Raw genomic sequence first — 22806 nt, 5'->3', positions numbered from 1 at the left:
AATGTGTCCTCTATTTGTCGAGAGTTTTGCTCAGCGGGCTACATTACATAGTTTATGAACTATAAAGTTGTCAACATTGATTTGACAGATAAAACTGTCAACAAAAAATATTTCACGTGCTCTGGGCGGCTTTGGCGTTGTGCTTTGCCCCCAATCTGGTTCTTCCATCTAAAGGCAAGACAACTCTGTCTTATGGACACCACAAAACCGTGCCATAAAGAGGCAAAATAGGAAGCCTTAATGGCATGGGGACTTGGTGGCCCTTTGTTGCTTGTCTATTGGCGCATCCTACATCACATTTAGCCTACATGTGTCACATGAGTAGCTGGAGATGATTGCCTGATGCCCATCTATTTTTAAATTGGAGATTATATTTTCGTTTTCTTGGAGTTTTTGTCTATCTGCTTCTCTCTCTCCCTCTCTGTTTCTGGGAGTTTTGTTTTTGTTTGTAATCATAATTTGCTATAAAGTGCAACTAATTTTTCTAGCATCCATGCGTTAAATTAAAAAATTAGATCTTCTGCGAACTTTTATGTTTACCATTTATAAGCGGAATGTTTTCCTTGGGTCTTGGATTCAAATAATTCCCCCTATGCCTTATTTGCGTGACAAAGAGAAGCTGTATGATTTTGGACTGGAAGTGACATGTGACCACATTTGGTGTTCTTCCATGTTGAAGAAGATAAACAAAATATTGAAATTTTCATGAAGTTTTCTTGATAGGCGCGAGTGAAATCATTTGATTTCGCTCTGACATTTAAATCGAACGACTGTTTCTTAATCACATGGAAGATGTTATGGTCTATGATCCATTAAGATTTTTGAATTTCTTTAATCGGGGAAACAACTTCCTTTAAAATTTACTGTACATACTACTCTACTTCAAATGCAAAGTCAATTTGTATGTCTAAGAATCTTAAGGTTTCTGTTGTGATATTTTATAATTTAGACCACGCTGAGTTGGTTGGCCAAAACTCTGAAGGCATTCTCTGGGGTTAAAGATGGAGAGACAAAACAAAAGACCTACAAGACAATATATTTTTCACCCATCGATAGCATGATCCCGATAGACTCCTAGCAACAGCAAACCCCAATCAGAATTGCTGTTGTTTGCCATTGGTTGCAACTCCAAGATGCCGGAACAGGACCTGCATTATGCATACTCTCTGTGAGGGAATATTGTAAACTCAACGACGACGAGCACCTGAAAAAGTGATGTCCTTGATACTAGGCATCTCAAGGTTCTATGTATTACTAGAGTTGGGTAGTTCCGGAGCGTAGTATTTCTATGGAACTATTCCGTGGCTAGAACGACATGAACTGGATCCAATAGCTACGACGAACTAACCTTGTCCGCCAAAAAATTCCTCTTTTCTTGTTTTCGAGTGTTTATGATGGCATTTTATAAATTTCAGAATTTCCAGAGAAGAGCAATGCCTAGTAGTGAGTTCAAAAATTCGATAAGCGATGGCAACACTATCCCATTTTACGCCAAGGAATTGGAATAGATATCATTTTGGCGATAATGCTTAGTACTAAGTTCGTGTCTGCGAAAAGCGAATATCTTCATCTATCTCCGTAATGCTTAGTACTAAGTTCGTTTCTGCGAAAAACGAATATCTTCATATATCTCCGTAAATAGGGTCTCAATTCCAGGAATGTTAACTTATTTATGCGAAATAGTATGCCTGCCTATTTTTTCGTGCGAAAAATCCAGGGTTGTATAAATATGTGTCTGAAAATGCTCAAAACAAAGATTTCGCATTTATTTCGCGCTAATGCTTATTACTAAGTTCGTTTATGCGAAACACGAATATCTTCATATATCTCCGTAAATAGGGTCTCAAAACCAGATATGTTAACTTATTTATGCGAAATAATATACCTGGCTATTTTTTCGTGCGAAAAATCCAGGGTTGTATAAATATGTTCTTTAAAATGATCAAACCAAAGATTTCGCATTTATTCCGCGCTAACTTTCTTTATATGAAGTATAACAGTTTTTCGCGCGAAAACGTGATCTTAGTACTAGGCTTAACGTTTTTTGATATGGAGTATAACAGTTTTTAGTGCGAAAACGTGATCTTAGTACTAGGCTTATATGCCTGCCTATTTCCAGGGTTGTATAAATATGTGTCTGAAAATAATCAAAACAAAGATATCGCATTTATTCCGCCCTAATGTTTTTTATATGGTGTATAACAGTTTTTCGTGCGATAACGTCATCTTAGAACTAGGATTAAGCCGTCAATGTTTTCCACCGTGTATCTTGGGCGTCCCATAAAAAATGCACGTAATTACATCATTATTTTTATTGGTAAACAATAGCAACACGCTCTCATTTCCCGCCAAGGAACGTTGTTGAATATCTATAAGGCAATTGGCCAGTCAGTGGTAAACTATGCAGCGCCAATGCAGAATCCTCCTCAGGTTAGATTAGGTTAGATGACAGCCCGATGTATTAGGTTCACTTTGACTATTCAGTCGATTGTGATACCATAGTGGTTAACTTCTCTCTTATCACTGAGTGCTACCTATGTTAAGCTCAGTGTTGCCAGGTTAGGGGTTTCCCCCCCCCCCAAATTTAGGGGTTTTTTCACGTTTAGGGGGATTTTTAGGGGTACAATTTTTGGGGGGGGGTTTTTTGGGGGTAAAAAATTATTTCAGACCTTATAAAGTGGAGCAATTCTCAAGCAAATTCGGAACAATTCTAGCATGAGTTATGAGAAAAAAGATGCGGGAAGTCAACAAGAAGATGCTAAATACAAACAAGTATCCAATAGCATTATTTTCGTTATCTTTTTAAAACTCTTCTGTTGAAAGGGCATTTTTAATATTTGACAAATTTAAAAACAATCGTATTTTAACTTAGCAGCTGAAAGCTTTTTAAGAGTAAGCCCGCTTTTTAAATTGATATACATAGGGCCTGTTCGAAACCGAAACTTTTTACTAGCATTGGTAAAAATTTGACGTAAATCGAGGTGAGTATAATTTCACTAGCCCAGGGGGCTAGTAAGAAATTTGACATTTACACAAACGAAAATCCCTTTTGTTTTAAAGTATTTTCTTAAATAGCAAATTTTATTTTTTATTTACTTCGAACGAAAAAAAAAATTTTGCATCAAAAGAAAACTTAGTTTGTCTAAAATTTCGTTTCTCAGGAAAGAACTCTTCTTTCAGTATATATATTTGTGTTAAATTTAATTTTTAAAGTGTATCACTATAGGATTTTTTCACGAAATTTTGGGACCACTTCTTGTACTTTTTATATTCTGAAATTTTTTGGGGGTTTTTGAAAAAAGCTTAGACCAATTTAGGGGTTTTTTTTTCTTAAGATTTGGGGGGAAGACTCAAAAATCACCTGGCAACACTGGTTAAGCTCAATGACAAAGGACCTCCTTTTTATAGCCGAGTGCGAACGGCGTTCCACATTGCAGTGAAACCACTTAGAGAAGCTTTGAAACATTCAGAAATGTCATCAGCATTACTGAGGTGGGATAATCCACCGCTGAAAAACTTTTTGGTGTTCGGTCGAAGCAGGAATCGAACCCACGACCTTGTGTATGCAAGGCGGACTTGCTAACCATTGCACCACGGTGGCTCTCTTTGGTTAGGTATAGTGATTTTTCATATTACGGAAACAACACTTTACACCCATGTTCCGATATCCACTTCAATTCCACTTCCACGATTCGCGTCAAATCCACGAACGTGAAAATTTGGTGTTCTTAATTCCACGTTCTTTTTTGAACTTTTCTGTAGCCAGCTGGGTTGCACAAATCACCTAAAAATTCACTAAGGCGGAAATCAAAGTAAGTGGAATCAATAGACTTATTATAATTTATTATTTTTTTAATTAAAAATGACGCAGTTTTAATAAATCTCATGTATTAAATATAAAATATTTCAAATTTTTTTACGCGAGTACTTTTTTTAACCGTAAATACACCCATCTTGGACATAATTCAACTTTCACCAAGACTTTTGCAAGTGAATTGATTTCACGAAAATTCCGGTGAAAGTGGATTGTAGGACACGAAAATCGTGGAATTGATTCACATTCACCTGGAAGTGTATTTGGGAACATGGGCATTAGAGAAGTTTGAAACACTCGAAAATGTCACCAGCACTACTGAGATATGGGATAATCTATCACTGAAAAACATTTTGGTTTTCGGCCAAAACTAGAATTGATCCCATGACCCTTTGTATGCATGGTGGAAATGCTAACCTTTGCATCAACACGGGGGTTTTTGCATAGACCTCGCGATCATCTCTATGTAGAGACCAAGATCCTCCCCGTGCGCTATATCCTAGGTTGTTATCGCAGTAGCCATCCAAATCACCATCTTGTGGATAGACAAACATCATCCAGGAATGTAAAGGTTGAGAAAAAGAAAGCCTCTAGATCAAACAGGTCTGATTCATGAGAATACCCTGTCTGAGAAACTACAAGGTTAATTCTGTTCTCCGAGTCCGACCACCACTTAAACCGGAGAAATGAGGCCTCATGCGGTTGGCTAATTTGGCCCACTAAGATAAGCAAGTGCAGGCACCATAATTCCTAGGTTAGGTTAGGTATAGTGTCAGCCCGATATTTCAGGCTCACTTAGACTATTCAGTTCATTGTGATAGCATAGTGATGAACTTCTCTCTTATCACTGAGTACTGTCCGATTCTATGTTTATCTCAATGACAAGGGACTGCGCATTAGATTTCCTAGTGCTAATAGACAGGCTTTATAAAAAACTTTAAAGGAACACCCAAAACTTAAGACTTAAATAAACCTTTTTTGTGGAGTATGCATTATGAATAGCTACCCATGGAAGGAATATTTCAAGAGCTTGATTCCTATTTGAAAATAGGATTGTGAATCCCATAATCCAATTATTATTGCTGATAATACTTGCCACAAAACTATATTTATTCATCGATATAAAACATTAGTTAGGTCTTTTTTCTTGTGGCCCACTTGGCCTTTCAATGGATTTGGCAAAAGACAAAAAATGTTCACTTTACTACGGTGTGCTGCTTTTCATAAAATATTCCATCCATTTGGGTCATTTCAGTGACATATATTACAAGTTTTATCACCAATATAAACCAATTTTTTTACAACGAGAACCATTCGCTTCTCGCGCACAGTCTGTAATTGTTAGGCCTTATTGCCAAGAATACTAAAAATGATGGTTATAGAGTAATATTCGCATCTAATTAAAAATTTTATACAACATTGGGCAAAGAAACTAGGAAAATACTTAAAGATACAAAAGAAGAATGGGCAAGGCGCCAATTGAAAAGTGCAGATTTGTTTGTTTGCATTTTGGTTTAGTGATGATGCAAATAAAACTAAAATGACATTCTAAAATAGATGCAATCGAGTGATGATACCAAATAACTTGATACGTTTTTTTTTGTTTTTGTTAAAATTCAAACAATTGACATAGATTCAATTGGTTTATGTTTTCGAAATCAACATGTTTCTTATAGTTTGATGACACATATGGAGGTTGATTATTTGCAATAATAACCAATAACTTTAATATCAAGGTGGAATAATAAAGTGGCATCTCTGAATTAATTTTACGACAAAGTTAGCCAAGTGTATTGCATTAATAATGCGTACTAGAAATTGTAAAAAAAATATATTTTACACAGAGAATACGGATAGGTTGTGATAACCGAATTTACTGCCAACCTCCTTTTGGCAGTTGCAGCTACTATCAGTTGGCAGTTGTATCACCCGAATGATTCGGTCGACACAACTAAAATCACATATTGTGTTGGTTGGGTCTGCCGACGACATTGATTGTGTTTACCTTCATAATTCGGTTGTGTTGCCCAACCTTGATAATAGTCATGACCGATTTAAAAATCAATTCCTTTCCAGTTAAATATTTTATTATATTTAAATATGTTTATATTGGTACAAATTGTTCTAAATACAATATTTTGCATATCAAAATATGAAAATTGCACTTTATGATTTTTTGCGATTAAGTTGGTTGAAAATCAGCTTATATACCCATCGTCATAAATTGATCAAATCATCCAAACCGGCAAAACAACTTTGCTAAAACAAAAAAAAAAAAACAAAAACCATCGATTAATAAATAGATTTGTACAAATAAAAAGGACAGAAAGATCGGCCTGGCCGAATCCTAAGTACCCAACACCATGGAGAACTTATAATGAGGACTGATCAATAACATATTACATAAACATCTGGACCTATTTTAGATATGGGCGTAAAATGATTTGAGTCGGTTACTATCAGGAATTTAGCAGATTACAAAAATTAGTTTTGTGATTGATACTATCATTTTCGAGGTTAAAGCAATTTCGTGATTGAATTAGATTTCTTGTGTATGTATTAACAAATTCATGGTCGGGTCAAGTATCCGACAAAATAATCATTAACGAAGGTACGGGGGCCTGGGGAGGCTAACCCCCACAAAATGTTTATTGGTATAACTTATTAAACTATTTACAAAAACCGGTTGATAATTAGCCTCTCTGCTTAAATATCTTAGTTGCTCCAAAGCAAATAATCCCAAAATACAACATATCGCTTTAAAATGTTAGAGTATTAATTTTTATCAATCTCATTGTTGTTAAACATTACACAAGAATTACACAATGTTTGGGAAAATTTGCTATTGATTTACGTATGGGCTTACGTCAAAATTTGCAATAGAAAGTGCAATTGTGTTGGTTTCAGCACTCTGGGAACCAAATTAGCCTCTCCCAATCAAAATAATAGTCTACTACAAGTGTATATCTCCACTCATATCTTAAAAAAATGAAAGGGAAACATGTGTTTTCGAGGTTTTGATCTGGAAGAATTTACGCGTAGAATTGCTGGCAACTTCAGTTGCTTTTATTTTGTGTTAAATTTCCACGATGTTGTATTCTATATTTTTAACGTATGTGGTGTTGGCACATTCCTCGAAACTAATAAAAAAATAATATTACATTACATTAACAAGGATAAATATTTGCTCAAAACCATCTCACCATTTGCGTTCTTTTTCCCGAATTTCCTTATTTCATAACAAATTATCCTGGTTTTCCAGCTCTTCACAAAAATAAAATAAGTTTTCAATTTGATTTGTGAATTCTTTTGACATTTGATAGAATTTCAAATAATATTCGGGCCTCACAACCGAATGTAAAAATGTACTTACAAATTCTATTCCCAACATCAACAGTTGGTGCTCATTACTGAATAATGGTTTGATTAACTACTTCATGCCAGTTGTGATAATCATTGGAGTATTTTTTTATTGTAGACCAATAGTGTTGGTTGACACAACCATGTACTCTGAGTAGAAACTATCTTTCCGTCCGAAGCACTTTCAATCGTTCTAGGGAAAAGTATACTTATTGCAAATACTGATTTTTTGGTGACCCAAATGAAAATGGGTTCGAAGAACGAACTTTTTACAGCTATAATGGAATTCCAACCAAACTGTTTTCTGTGTGTAGAAATTTGGAAAATAAAAATTTTCTATTTTTTATTTAGCACTACCTATTTAAGTTTTAGAGTAGCTTTTAATGACAGCTTTTTATTTTGAGGAAGAGTCCTGCTAACAGGTTGGCTGATAAGTCCCCGGTTCCCTTCAAGAGCGATACAACGATTATAACGACCTTCCAATTTTTTGATACCATTTTGGTAGTACTCCTTCGGTTTTGTCTCAAAATAGGCCTCAGTTTCAGCGATCACTTCTTCATTGCAGCCAAATTTTTTTCTTGCGAGCATCCTTTTGAGGTCTGAGAACAAGAAAAAGTCGCTGGGGGCCGGATCTGGAGAATACGGTGGGTGCACACAGAAAACAAATTAGTTGGGACAACCAATTCTTTTGCCAACCGAATTATTTGCTTGCATCTACTATCATAATAAAACCGACATAATTGGTTGTGATAACCAATTGGCAATTATATTGGTAATCACAACCAATAGAATTTCATTCGCTAGTTGGCGTAACTACCTGATAATTTAACGGTACAACCAATATTTTGCTATCGGTACCATTTGTGAAATAAGAATAACGAGCAAATTTCAGTTTAGTTTATTTTTATTTGAATAAAGATATACGTGTAACTATTGGAAATATTAAATATACGACAAATTAATAGTACATGGTACTATACTACAGAAAGGCAGCCACTCAGGAATGTCAATGCCATGGACGTGCAAAGCTGCAAAAAATAACAAATAATTATTGCAAATATTCACTTTATTTTTAGTTGTACCTATCTTAAAAGTTGCGTTCACGCAGCATACCATGTCAGGTTTTCATCATATTTGAGTAGATATCTCTTGATATATAGCATATATATAAAATTGGAGAAAAATTAAAAAACTTTCGTGAGAAGTAAAAATGTAATTTCATATTTATACTTACTTGTCTCTTGAGAATGCAACTGCAGAATTAGAAACAAGCTTATAATTCACATCGCACATCATCACTTGAGTTAAATTAAACATTGGCTTAAATAAACTTTATTCTATAAAAATTCTCAATAACGAAACAAAAAAAAACTTATTTGTTGTCTAAATATTAGTAGTCCATAGCAACCATTTCACTTTATAACTATCAAATCGGTAAGCCCAACCAATTATTTGCTAGACTGACTTTCAATCAGGTTTGGTGATAGATTGGACAAAAAAATCAGTTACCACAACAGGGAGGAATAAATAGAAATGGTTGCTTACTTCAATTTATAAATAACGACCAATATGTGATCGTGTGTACCAACTTTTGGTCACACTGCTATTTTATTGGTTATATAAAGCATCAAATAATAGAAATGACTAACAATTATTCCACACAATTAAAAATTGTGGGTCTCCACTATCAAATTGTTGTCGTACTCGAATTCCAACCAATCATTTCTATGGGTGTGGGGAAGCAATTCGAAGCCCAATTCATGAATTTTTGCCATCGTTCTCAATGACTTGTGGCACGGTGCGTTGTCTTGGTGGAACAACACTTTTTTCTTCTTCATATGGGGCCGTTTTGTCGCGATTTCGACCTTCAAACGCTCCAATAACGCCATATAATAGTCACTGTTGATGGTTTTTCCCTTCTCAAGATAATCGATAAAAATTATTCCATGTGCATCCCAAAAAACAGAGGCCATTACTTTGCCAGCGGACTTTTGAGTGTTTCCACGCTTCGGAGACGGTTCACTGGTCGCTGTCCACTCAGTCGACTGTCGATTGGACTCAGGAGTGTAGTGATTGAGCCATGTTTCATCCATTGTCACATATCGACGGAAAAATTCGGGTGTATTACGAGTTAACAACTGCAAACACTGTTCAGAATCAACACGTTGTTGTTTTTGGTCAAATGTGAGTTCACGCGGCACCCATTTTGCACAGAGCTTCCGCATATCCAACACGTTCTTTTTTTTGATATCTTTAAGACCTCTGCTCTCGATCAACTTCATTTTACGGTCATTCAAAATCATTTTGTGAATGTTTTTGATGTTTTCGTCGGTAACCACCTCTTTCGGGCGTCCTCCGTGCTCATTTCACCACGCTTGAATTTTGCATACCAATCAATTATTGTTGATTTCCCTGGGGCAGCGTCCGGAAACTCATTATCAAGCCAAGTTTTTGCTTCCACCGTATTTTTTCCCATCAGAAAACAGTATTTGATCAAAACACGAAATTCCTTTTTCCATTTTCATCACAAACTACTTGACTTACAGACGTCAAAATTTGACACGAATCATTTGAAGGTTGGTAATATATAAAAATAATATGCATTTAATACTAGCGACGCCATCTATGAGTCAGACCGGGGACTTATCAGCCAACCTGTTATTAGCAATTTCTCGTACAACAAGCAATTATAGTTTTACCTTTGCCTTTGTGGCCAACTCCAATGTTGTCAGGTGATTTTCTAACCTTACCCCCAAACTGGCAATACTAGCCAACTCTGATTGAAATTTGTCTGATAGTTCGATATATTTGGACGTTTGTTTTAGTAGTAGTGCAATTACCTTGTATCTAGTGCAGCGTTACCGTTGGGAATTTCTAAAAATCGGCCCAAGAAGTAGAAATAGCAATAAAAGCTGGCCCAGAGTGAGAAAAAACACAAGAGGGCGAAAATTTCTCTTCTACAAAAACAACAAATGTCAGCCGTATAGAAGTCGCACAATCCCTGCAGCTTTGGTATTACCGATGTTGCGGTCGAAGCGCTGTTTGGATAAATTGTTTATAAAGGCATCAGCAGTTATAATTTCAAATGGTCTGCCAAAAAATTTAATGGAATGAAAACATTTATAAAAAAAGAACATTCATTATTAAAAAGTAGGCTTCAAATCCTATTTTTTACATTTCGTAAAGTCGGCAGAGAACTGAACTGGGTGACGCCGACGCAAACTGTATGATATTTGAGAGAAGAGCCGACAAAAACTACATGATATTAGAGAAATTTTCCTCATGACTGCCACCTACTGACGCAGTTTCGCTTTACAGTTTCGTGACTAATTTATCGAAAAACATGAAATTCAAAGTGGTACAGTGTCATAAATAATCGCAGCAGTAAATATTTATTACTAATTGGAGCATTTCACACATTAAAAATGCAAGATTTCACTTCTTTTCTGTGATTGTTTTTAAACAGCTAATGACAGTGTTGCATATTTTTGGAGATGTCCTGGATAAACGAGTACTCTGTTTTTTTAGTCCTTCACGGCTTAGGGTATCCAGTGCTAAAAGAAAACAGCCCTATTGAAAACATTATGACACAATAGGGAAAATTGTTCACGTATATAGTATAAATGAATGTAAAGCGTCTTTCAGACTATAAGTTTTTCCGGACGGAATGTCTGTGTTTGTAAAGAATCTTACAGTGTGGCCAAATGTTACGACTTGACGGCGATGACTAAATAATCGGTAAAGGTGTTATCGATCCCATAAACATGCAGCAGTATCGATTTTGCCTTCGGACTTAACTTATAATGTGGCCAATGTATGGGATATATTTGACACGAGCACTGTGTTCCGGATAAACTTATAATTTGCACGGCGCATAATTAAAAAGTGACAAAATAAGACGAAAAGTTGGCAACACTGATCCAGTGCTACCGTTGTGCAATTTTAGTGTATAAGCATAGCCATAGCGATAGGCGCACGCAGATAAGGAATATGGACACCTCAAACATGTTTTAAGAGCAAAATGTTACTTTTGGAAGAGAAACATGGTACATTTTAATCTCAAACTTGTTGTTTTCTCGTCAAACATGGTTGCCGAAATCAGATACATGGTTGCCGAAATCAGATACATGGTTGCCGAAATCAGATACATAATTGGTTACGAAAACTTGTTTAGTTACATTTTTTATGGGAAGACCAAACTACGCAACGGAATACGTCTAGTGATGTATTGCCCAATTAAAATCTATTTAGTAGTATTGAGTTCATTTCAGCGAAAAACAAATATCATCATTTGTCACCGAGAATAGGATACCAAACACAGAGTTGTTAATTTATTTGTGCGAAATAATATGGCAGCCTATTTTTTCGTTACAAAATTCCAGAGTGTACCACAAAACAAAGATTTCGCTGTTATTCCATGTGAACGTTTTTATATAGGGCATAACAGTTTTTCATGCGAAAACGTGATCGTAGTCATAGGCAGAAATATATTTCACCTACCGCCTATCTCTATAGTCACGTTTACCCACTAATTTTACAATCGATACTACAATGTGAAAATCATTTATGGTGTCTTCACACCTGCTAACATAGTATAGAAGACAGGTGTAGCCATTACTATCAAGAGCATTAAAATAAAAATGTAATAGATCTAGTTCACATGTTTTAAATAGCTTAAATATATGCTTTAGCGCCTTTTCGAAAGATATAGAATAAATGTTTGGCAAGACAATTTAGCACCTGAAAATTTACCTTTAACAGAATCTATTGCAGTGGATTCATTACAATTTCAACGAAACAATTCCATTGCCAAATTAATACAGCACAGATCAATCTCCCTAAACTTGTGTAGTAATAGAACTGTTTTTTTTTTGGTATTGCACTGCAAAAAAATATTGACTTAATATGAGTAATTTACATAATATTAAAGATGAATTTCTTTAAATTGATTAAATTTGTCCTTAAAAGAAAGTTTATAAACCTTGCTTTCGTTTCGTGTTGTGTGTAGTACTAAAACAAAACAAAACTATTACAACCATTGCCAGTGTGAACAGTAAATATATGGTTCCTTCACACCGTAAACAATAAAAAAATAAAAAAACACATAAAACAAAATTTATTTTCTTTCCTCCTTAAAATCAGACATGCGGAAGATTGCGAACTTTTCATCATAATCTGTCATCAAGTTAGCAAACTATCAACAAACAATATTTTGAGATGAAGATGTGATAACTGTCACAGACAATTTTTGTTTATTTAACTCATATTTTTTCGCATAAATATTTTCCGCTCTGTCAGCACCGACATACATCACAATTTGCCTATATTCAATAACAATTGTTGTTTTCTTAGTTGCTATGAGTTTTACTTTTACTCGGAAATAAGCAAAAACGAAAAAAAAAACAAATCGGCAAAAATAGTTTCTTTGATTTCATCGTATTTATTCTCGGGTTTGAGTGATAGTGGTGTCCGTTTGTGATGTGACATGCAACGACAGAATTGGTTCATTGAGGAATAACAGGGTATATATTTACCATAGGCTTTTCCGTTTGTTCGTTTTTGTTTTCTCTTATTTTTGGATTAAAACATTGTCGACGTTTTCTCTAATGAGTTTCTAGAAATAAATTTATAAGTATATTTTCGCACAGAAACCAAAAATATTTCTTATTTATTTGCGAATACAAATAAATAGAAATCTTTCTAAGAAATTGACCTCAGTGAGAGTTATCAGGGGCGCTAAAGACACGAGGTTTCACTTACCTACAGAGTTGACAAAGACAATTTTCATCGACTTTGTACTCTTAAGTTTACATTGTTTCGATTTTTGGACATTGAACACTAAATTGTCTCCCAAATAAAAACAGTGTCAAAATACGTTGTAAACATTGACCATAGTTTCGAAATATGCAAAATTAGCATGTCGATATTTCGACTTTGGACTTGGATACAAAGTTTCGAGTGGACAAAAGTGTTGACAATAGAATTTAGCTGACGTTAGATCCAAAAGTCAATTTTTCTAGATATTTAGTGGTATTTCTTTGATCTCCATCGCAAGAGTCCACATTTGTTAGAAAAATATTGTGTAATGGCATTTGTGTTTTGACATTTGTATTTTATTTAAAAGAAAAATTAATTAGATTTATTTTATGCGTAGCATTTGTGCTATGAAGATGATTATTAATTCCATCAGCTACCGATTCGACAAAATTTCCTATATTTCATGCACCTGCACGGACGCAAAAGACTTTTTCATATGTTTGGGTGTAAAAATTATATGTTTGGAACTCAAATTTTTTAAAACAATATTTTTAAGTGCAAGCATATAATGTTCATAAACTAGCATAACATGGAGCGAAAAATTTTTTTCTTCCAGTGTATGCTCTAAGGTGAAACATAATATGTTTGAACAATACAAACAATATTTTGTTTGGACCAATCCTGAAAACATATATGCTTCAGGCAAAATGTGTTTAGGGTATATGTTACAAAAACGATTTTTTTTGAGAGTGTGGAGTACACCATACACACCATGGTATGACAAGAGAGGTAGTTTGACTTCTACAAAAACAACATTACACCTGTTTTCTTTTAGTACCATCCCAATAAACACAGGATGAGCGTTTTTCAAATGCAACACCTCTTCAGTTTGAGGGTAAATATCATTTTCAACATAAATTCAACTTGACTTGAAAAAGCTCATCTTCAATTCATCTTCAAATTGTTTGCGAATTACAACCAATTTGGCAAAATGTTGACGAAAACTTTGAAAATGTGTTGAAGATAATTGGAGAAAACTTTGACAAAACACTACCCTGAAATGCAACGAAAAAACCACATGGTTTTCAATACTACTTTGGACAACAAAGTTCGTGGAAGAAATACAAAAATGTGGACATTTTTTAATAATCAATTGAAATTGCTTATAATAATTGGTAAGTAAAACTAAAACACGAAATGAAAACTTTAAGGAAGTCACTAAACTCAAATCTCTTTGCAGACAACTAAAATATTTGGATGCTGATTCTTGACACCTTAAGAGGCTGGCCGATGAAAAATGGTAGTGGCTTATCGAGAAGAGAAAGTTTCCATAAATCAAAGTGCAACCAAAAAAACTTGGTATTTATGCTTTTCCATATCAACAACTACTGGATGATAATTCGCAATTCACAAAATAACAAATTAAACCGATGATGCGATATAAATTAAATTTATTCCAATTATCTGGACATCAAGTTCCTGAAAATTGCCAGTATTTTAATAACAACAATTTTGTAACACCAACGTTCTTGAGGAAATCACGAAGTACGTGGTCAGTTGGAAGAAATACAAATTGGTAAGTCAAAATAAAAAGTGAAATGAAAACATAATGGAAATCACAAAACTCGATTGTTTTGCAGAAAACTAAAATCATTGAATGGTATATTCTTGGAAGATGTTGGCCGATGAAAAACCGATGAAGGAAACAACAAAGAAAAGTTTTCAGAAAACTTACAAAGTGCAACCAATTAAAACAAAGTGCAACAATTCCTATATCAAGAACTTCTGGATGAAAATGTGCATCTCGGTTTAATTTGTTATTTTGTGAATTGAAATTGCTGGAAATTTATTCCAATTATCTGGTCATCAAGTTCCTGAAAATTGCCAGTATTTTAATAACAATTTTGTAACACCAACGTTCTTGAGGAAATCACGAAGTACGTGGTCAGTTGGAAGAAATACAAATTGGTAAGTCAAAATAAAAAGTGAAATGAAAACATAATGGAAATCACAAAACTCGATTGTTTTGCAGAAAACTAAAATCATTGGATGGTATATTCTTGGAAGATGTTGGCCGATGAAAAACCGATAAAGGGAACAACAAAGAAAAGTTTTCAGAAAACTTACAAAGTGCAATCAATTAAACCAAAGTGCAACAATTCCTATATCAAGAACTTCTGGATGAAAATGTGCATTACATCAATTTACATCCCGTCATCAGTTTGATATTTTGTGATTTCCTCTTGCTGGAATCTATTCTAACACACAAGCCAGCAAGTTCCTCGATAGTAATTATTTCAAATTGCCAGCATATTAATGACACCAACATTATGGAGGAAATGGAATTATACATGTAAAAATGTTTAAGATATTTAAAGATGTATTCATAGTTTTATTTATTAATACGTTTAATAAGATAATTACATTTTGATTGGTATTATATTATTATTTTTATATATTATTAATGTTATTTTTAAGATTATTATATTTGTTAACGAAAAAAATAATAAAATTTACAAAATCCCTAGAAATTTAGTATTGACTTTCAGTTAGAACTAGGATTGACTTTCATACAAATTGTGGTTTGAAAGTATTCGCAACAATGGTAATTTTTTATTTTTCTCACATTGAAAACAGTTTGAGAAATTATTGAGTAGCGATGCATTTCAATTTGAGGATTACAATTGAGAAATTATTGCTATTGTGTTGAATTTTACTGTTGAGGGTAATGTCTGTTTTTTGTTGAGAACGCGATTTTCTCAACAACTTCTCAACTTGAATATTACCCTAATCCTTTGAAAAAATGTTTGAAAAGTTATTGAATTTTAGTATTTTTCAAACGTTTGTGTTTATTGGGATAGACCAAGGAAGGTATAGACATCTCAAGTGAATTCACAGCGCTGTAGTTTGTCTGCACACCGTAGATGGCTCTTTTTCGTCTGCAATTGAGTGATTCTTTAATTTGGCTTTAATTTGTTGTCTTTCCTTTGTTCTCACGTTGAAAAACCAAATATTGTGAAAGTTTAGAAAATACTATTCATCTACACCTTTTTTGTAATGCAAATTTACTAATTTATACGGTTATTCTCGTTTTCCAAAAAGAAATTGAGTCACTTGACTGCGCAATTGAGTGGAATGACTGGGCACTGCAAATAAACAAAACCATGGTGAATTATCAAGGTATGTCTCTATATTTTCTTGGTCTATGTTAGTACTGGATTCAACATTTCTACGAGCTATCCAGAACACGTTGCACTGGTGTTTTATCTTAAACAACTCATAAGTGAAAATGTCGCCAGTATTTCCAGGATGAATTTTCAATCCCTTGTCATGGAGCAAAGCAGTGAATTGCGCAGCACTCATTGATAAGAGACAAGTTCGCCACTAGGACTGAATAGCCTAAAATATAGTGCTGTTACTACACCTAAACTAATACACGCGTTTTTCGTGAGCGTAGCTATGTTGGTGAGAGAATTTTGTACAAACACACAACTCTGATACTACGTTCACAGTATGCCCAAAATCTCCTCAAAGTAGACTTCGACTTAAAGGTTCCCATTCCCATAAGAAATGCATTGCCAATTATAGGGCTGTCTTCTTTTAGCACTGGATATGCTAAGCCGTTAAGGACGAAAATAAAACAGAGTACTCGTTTATCCAGGACAACTCCAAAAATATGCAACACTATCATCAGCTGTTTAAAAACAATAACAGAAAAGAAGTGAAATCTTGCATTTTTAATGTATGAAATGCTCCAATTAGTAATAATATTTAATGCTGCGATTATTTATGACACTGTATCGCCTTGAATTTCATGTTTTTCGATAAAATAGTCACAATAAATTGCTATTGTGAATCGAAGAAGCGTCACTTTATCCAAATACAATCTGGCAACATCGGCGCGACTTGCACTGATGAGATGTTCTGGATAGAACACCAGTGCAACGATGTTCTGGATAGCCCATACAAATGTGCAAAAAGAAAACAGCCCTTATGATAACGAAATTTTCGGTAGCGTTCAATTTCGTAAGCTGGTACGCACCTCTAATGAAAATAACAGAGTTGTCAAAAGCATATTTTGGCAGCAAACATTTAATTTATTACAATCATTGTGTGCGTAAAAGTTTTAAAGGGTCTGTAAATAATACAAAAATTATTTGAGGAATATTTGGAACATATATTAACAATTTTTAAAAGCGATTAGCTGGTTTAAAATTTGTGTACACAGCCCTGTTTTTTTTTTTTGTAGACTTAAATAAATTTTTGCTACCGAAAATTTCGCTAGAGGTGCATACCGGCCTTTAATGAAAATTTTTGTTCATAACAGGGTTGTCAAAAGCATAGTTTGGAGAGATGTTTACAACTCATGACAGCAAACATTTAATTTATTACAGTCATTGTGTGTGTAAAAGTTTTATGAGGTCTGTAAATAATCAACAATTTATTTGAGGAATATTTGGAACAAATATTAACAATTTTTAAAAGCAATTGGCTGGTTTAAAATTTGTTTGCATTATGTTTCTCTACAATCTACACATCAAACTTTTGTTGTTGTTGACTTAAATAAATTTTTGTTACCGAAAATTTCGCAAGAGGTGCATACCGAAATTTCGCAAGAGGTGCATACCGGCCTTTAGGCTTAGTACTAAGTTCGTTTCTGCGAAAAACGAATATCTTCATCTATCTCCGTAAATAGGGTCTCAAACTCTCGGATGTTATCTTATTTATGAGAAATAATATGTCTGCCTATTTTTTCGTGCGAAAGATCCAGTGTTTTAAAAATGCTCAAAACAAAGATTTCGCATTTATTCCGCGCTAACGTTTTTTATATGGTTTATAACAGTTTTTCGTGCGAAAAAGTGATCTTAGTACTAGGCTTAAGTGTTTATTGCATAACCATAGCGATAGGCGGTTGGCGAAACATTTCTGCAAAACATTTGTGGGCAAAATTTTCCTCTTTTCTTATTTCCGAGAGTTTTTGATGTCAAGATAGCACGATTTTTCATTAATTAATATTGGAGATGAATAAAAACGTGTAACAATTTTTGTTTTTTTGTGGAGTTATTTCAAGATAAAAAGATTGTCAACGTGGCCAGGCAACAACAATGGCTAGTAAAATTTGATAAGCGATGGGAACAATATACCATTTTCTGCCAAGCTATTAGAATAGAATTTAATTTGGCGACATGGCGCTAGACGTCACGATATTCCGTCATGGATTTTGGGCTTCCCATAAGAAATACACGTACACTATTGTTCACCTATCGCATTGGTTATATTTACACACTAATACTACGTTCGCACTAGACACGAAATCTCGCTATTTCGAACCCAAATCTCTTTACAAATCTCAAGTGTTTGGACTGGCAAAATAACAAGATTTCGTAGATTTGAGGATTTAACACCCGTTTGCAAAAATATATCAATACAAACACAAACCCGTATGTGGACACGCACACACACATTCATCTACAAGGAAAATTGGGTCAGGGTTGGAAAAAGCGCATTTTTAGTAATAAAACCACAGCTGTACAAGGCAGTATAGGGGATTTAGAAAGTGATTTTGTTGGATGATAAATCCCCGGTCGATGGCGTCGCTAGTATTAAATGCATATTTTTTTTATATAGTACCAACCTTTAAATGATTCGTGTCAAAATTTGACGTCTGTAAGTCAATTAGTTTGTGAGATAGAGCGTCTTTTGTGAAGCAACTTTTGTTATTGTGAAAAACAAGGAATTTCGTGTTTTGATAAAATACTGTTTTCTGAAGGAAAAAGATACGGTGGAAGCAAAAACTTGGCTTGATAATGAGTTTCCGGACTATGTCCCAGCGAAATCAACAATAATTGAATGGTATGCAAATTTCAAGATTGGTGAAATGAGCACGGAGGACGGTGAACGCAGTGGACGCCCGAAAGTGGTGGTTACCGACGAAAACATTAACTCGTAATACACCCGAGTTTTTCCGTCGATATGTGACAATGGATGAAACATGGCTCCATCACTAACTGTCCAATCGACAGTCGGCTGAGTGGACAGCGACCGGTGAACCGTCTCCGAAGCGTGGAAAGACTCAAAAGTCCGCTGGCAAAGTAATGGCCTCCGTTTTTTGGGATGTGCATGGAATAATTTTTATCGATTATCTTGAGAAGGGAAAAACCATCAACAGTGACTATTATATGGCGTTATTGGAGCGTTTGAAGGTCGAAATCGCGGCAAAACGGCCCCATATGAAGAAGAAAAAAGCGTTGTGTCCACCAAGACAACGCACCGTGCCACAAGCCATTGAGAACGTTGGCAAAAATTCATGAATTGGGCTTCGAATTGCTTCCCACCGTATTCTCCAGATGTGGCCCCCAGCGACTTTTTCTTGTTCTCAGACCTCAAAAGGATGCTCGCAGGGAAAAAATTTGGCTGCAATGAAGAGGTGATCGCCGAAACTAAGGCCTATTTGAGGCAAAACCGAAGGAGTACTACCAAAATGGTATCAAAAAATTGGAAGGTCGTTGTAATCGTTGTATCGCTCTTGAAGGGAACTATGTTGAATGTATGTGTGTGAGCGTGCACACATAAAGGGTGATACGGTCAAAATTTGATCAATATAAACTTGACGTATTTCTTTCAATTTTGCATTTAAAAATATGAACACCCCTCATTGTGAAGGTGTGTGTATATAAGCCTAACCTCCCTCTCCGAGATGCCGCAAATAAGCTGGGTGTATCGTCTACAACCGTGCATCGAGCCAAAAAACGAGCCGGACTATCGACTTACAAGAAGGTAGTGACTCCAAATCGCGATGATAAACAAAATACGACGGCCAAAGCGCGATCCCGGATGCTGACGAAGTTTGACTGCGTGGTAATGGACGACGAAACCTACGTCAAAGCCGACTACAAGCAGCTTCCGGGACAGGAGTTTTATACGGCAAAAGGAAGGGGAAAGGTAGCAGATATTTTCAAGCACATAAAGCTGTCAAAGTTCGCAAAGAAATATCTGGTTTGGCATGCCATCTGTACCTGTGGCTTGAAAAGCAGCATTTTCATAGCTTCCGGGACTGTCAACCAAGAAATTTACGTGAAAGAGTGTTTGAATAAACGTCTGCTGCCTTTCCTGAAGAAACACGGTTGTTCCGTACTGTTTTGGCCGGATTTGGCATCTTGCCATTACGGTAAAAAGGCCATGGAATGGTACGCCGCCAACAACGTGCAGGTGGTTCCCAAGGACAAGAACCCTCCCAACACGCCAGAGCTCCGCCCAATTGAGAAATACTGGGATATTGTCAAGCGGAACCTAAAGAAGACCAAAAAACTGCTAAGGACGAGCAGCAGTTCAAGGCAAACTGGCTTTCTGCGGCGAAGAAAGTGGACAAGATGGCTGTACAAAATCAGATGGCAGGTGTCAAGCGTGAGGCCCGACAATTCGGATTTGGAAAAGCGAAAGCCTAACTTTTTTCCTGAATTGTATACTAATTGAACTTTTTTAAATAAACGATTTCACCGATTTACACTCGTTTTCCCTTGACCAAATTTTGACCGTATCACCCTTTATGGTTTTGTTCTTATATGGGAGAAGTTTTTATGTTGGTCAAAAATGAATGGAGCTCAAGTTTTTGCACTAATCTTAAGTTTAATGGAAAAATGCAACAGCTCAAAATAAATTTTAAGTTAAAATAATAATTTTGCTTAAATTGCAAAATGTTTTTCTAAATGTAAACAACAAAAAACAGCTGTTAAATCCGTAAACGAACGAAATACAATTTTTTGCCCCTGTGAACACTTGGGATTTGTAAAGAGATCTTGGTAACTAAAGTCGAGATTGTATGCCTAGGGAGAACGTAGTATAAGGGTCGGTTTCTCAATGTCCTTTTGTTATTTATCGTGACTGTTGCATACAAAAACATTTTATTAATTGGTGGATTATCCTACGGTTAAGTATTAATCGGATAGGATCATCTAGTGGCCTAGGAGTTGTAGGGAGAAACCGAACATCTCTAAATGAGTATCTCTAAAAAAACTCTTAGCTTAGAACTTCTTGTCGAAAACCATTTTAGTTTTTTATTTTATCTTCTACATTTTACTACTAACCACATTCTTTAGTTTCGTTCAGTTCAAATATTTTATTTGAATTAGCACTAAACCAAAAAATTAAAAAATAACCAAATAACTTACTATAGTTTCTCGTTACAGAAAGACTTCACTGACGACTGTGTCTTCAATGAGAACATGGAACAGCACAACTATAACACCTATTCCTCCACCTACAACTCGAATGCGAGGCGAAAATACTATTTGGCATTAAATCGTCATGGTGAACCCCGAAAATTACAAATACCACCAACCCGTTCGCTGGGCAAACTGGCAACGTATACGAATGCCATAACCGAATCAGTGCCACAAGAACGTGTCGAACAGCTGATAGCAAAAAATTTCGGGGCAAATCGTGTAAAACATGGCATACGTCAACTCTGTGATACTGGCAAACCATTGATCGAACTGATCGATAGTAAAAACTTTAAAGCACAGCCCAAGTGCAATCCAAACAGTAATAGTAATAGCAATAGCCATAACTCATCTAGTAATAGTAAAATTAAAAATAATAATAATAATAATTTAAGCAATACTAATTTAGGTAATAGCAATAATGGCCAATCTATGAACAACGTTCCTGCTGCCAATGATAAAAATAAATTAAACAATAGCTCTAGTATGAGTGCGAGTGCCAGAATTAGTAATAGAAGCAATAACAAATCAGAAAGTAGTAGTAGTAGTAGCAATAGCAATAATAATGATAGCCAGAGTAGTATTAGCAATAGTCAAAATAACGGCCATATTAGCAATAACGGTAGCAGTAGTAGTGGTAGCTATAGCACAACCACAATGACGACGACGAAGGACAGTAGCAGCAGCAGTAGTAGTAGTAGTAGTGGTGGTAGTGATAGTGGTAGCTCTAGCCTCAGTTCGACAATGAAAGCCAATCACAGAGAGAGGAAAAAGCTTCGAAAATGTCGACCCTATGAAAATGAAGAAGAACACAATTGCCAGAGAAGGCCGCAAGCCTTACAGAAGCCTGGCAAACAAAGACGATGTCGAGAGCTGCTATTGCAACAACAGCAAGAGGGCATCACTGATATAGTGTTGCCACCCATGTGCAAAAAGAAAGGCCCCAAAAATAAAGGTGCTAAAAATAAAAGGCTGCCTGGAGAGGCTAAAGGCAAAAATGCTTTGGGTACCGATGGCTTGGGTCCCAACAATCGTAGGGGTAAAAAGCTTAATGGCGGCTTGGCTGGTGGTAATGGCCGGCAGGCAGCTAAACAAAATCAAAATGGCTCTGGTAATGCTGGTGGCCCCAAAAAGAAACAAAAAAATAATAAAAGAAATGGAGGAGGTGCTGGTGGTGGTGGTGGAGTTGCTGCAGTAGGTAAAAAGAAACAACAAAAACTCTCGACCACCACAACGAAAACAACAACAACGGAACAAACATCATCCAGTATTTCCACATCGACACCAGAAACCAACTTTTGGGAGACCTCCTCATTTTTACCCTCATCCACACTCTACGATAGCTATGATCCCCATGCCGAAAGTACCAGCGATAGAGGCGATAGAGAACAACGAAATGTAAGATACTCCGATTCCATGGAAGATGGTTCCATGGAAATATCAGCGGAAGATGATACATCTGCCGCCAACGACGACAATGAAGATGACGAAGAAATCGATGACAACAATGATGATAACGAGGATGTCAGCTACGAAGATGATTCGTATGGGGCTAGTAGTAGTCATTTGCCTTATGCCAAAGTTGATATTGCAAATCCACCATTGACGGGTGGAGCCGATGATTTCCTGACCTATGACCAGCTAGATGTGTGAGTT

The 22806-nt window shown here is 35.6% G+C and overlaps 1 protein-coding gene and 2 long non-coding RNA genes across 3 annotated transcripts in view; all 3 read left to right on the top strand.

The window, feature by feature from the left end:
* bnl (fibroblast growth factor branchless) overlaps nt 1-22806 on the top strand; it is a 302142-nt gene that overhangs the window by 265380 nt on the left and 13956 nt on the right. The window contains exon 4 of the mRNA XM_075290776.1: nt 21118-22799. Coding sequence (XP_075146891.1) covers nt 21118-22799 — 1682 coding nt within the window. The remainder of the gene's footprint in view (nt 1-21117; nt 22800-22806) is intronic.
* Nucleotides 13775-14734, top strand: LOC142239211 (uncharacterized). Its single transcript, XR_012722957.1, has 3 exons — nt 13775-14106; nt 14172-14507; nt 14572-14734. It is a non-coding gene; the product is annotated as an uncharacterized LOC142239211 (long non-coding RNA).
* LOC142239208 (uncharacterized) lies at nt 14743-15462 on the top strand. Its single transcript, XR_012722955.1, has 2 exons — nt 14743-14899; nt 14964-15462. It is a non-coding gene; the product is annotated as an uncharacterized LOC142239208 (long non-coding RNA).

Source organism: Haematobia irritans, chromosome 1 (genome assembly GCF_050003625.1).
Source record: "Haematobia irritans isolate KBUSLIRL chromosome 1, ASM5000362v1, whole genome shotgun sequence".
Classification (NCBI taxonomy): Eukaryota; Metazoa; Arthropoda; class Insecta; order Diptera; family Muscidae; genus Haematobia; species Haematobia irritans.
This window is presented reverse-complemented; position numbering and strand designations above follow the sequence as displayed.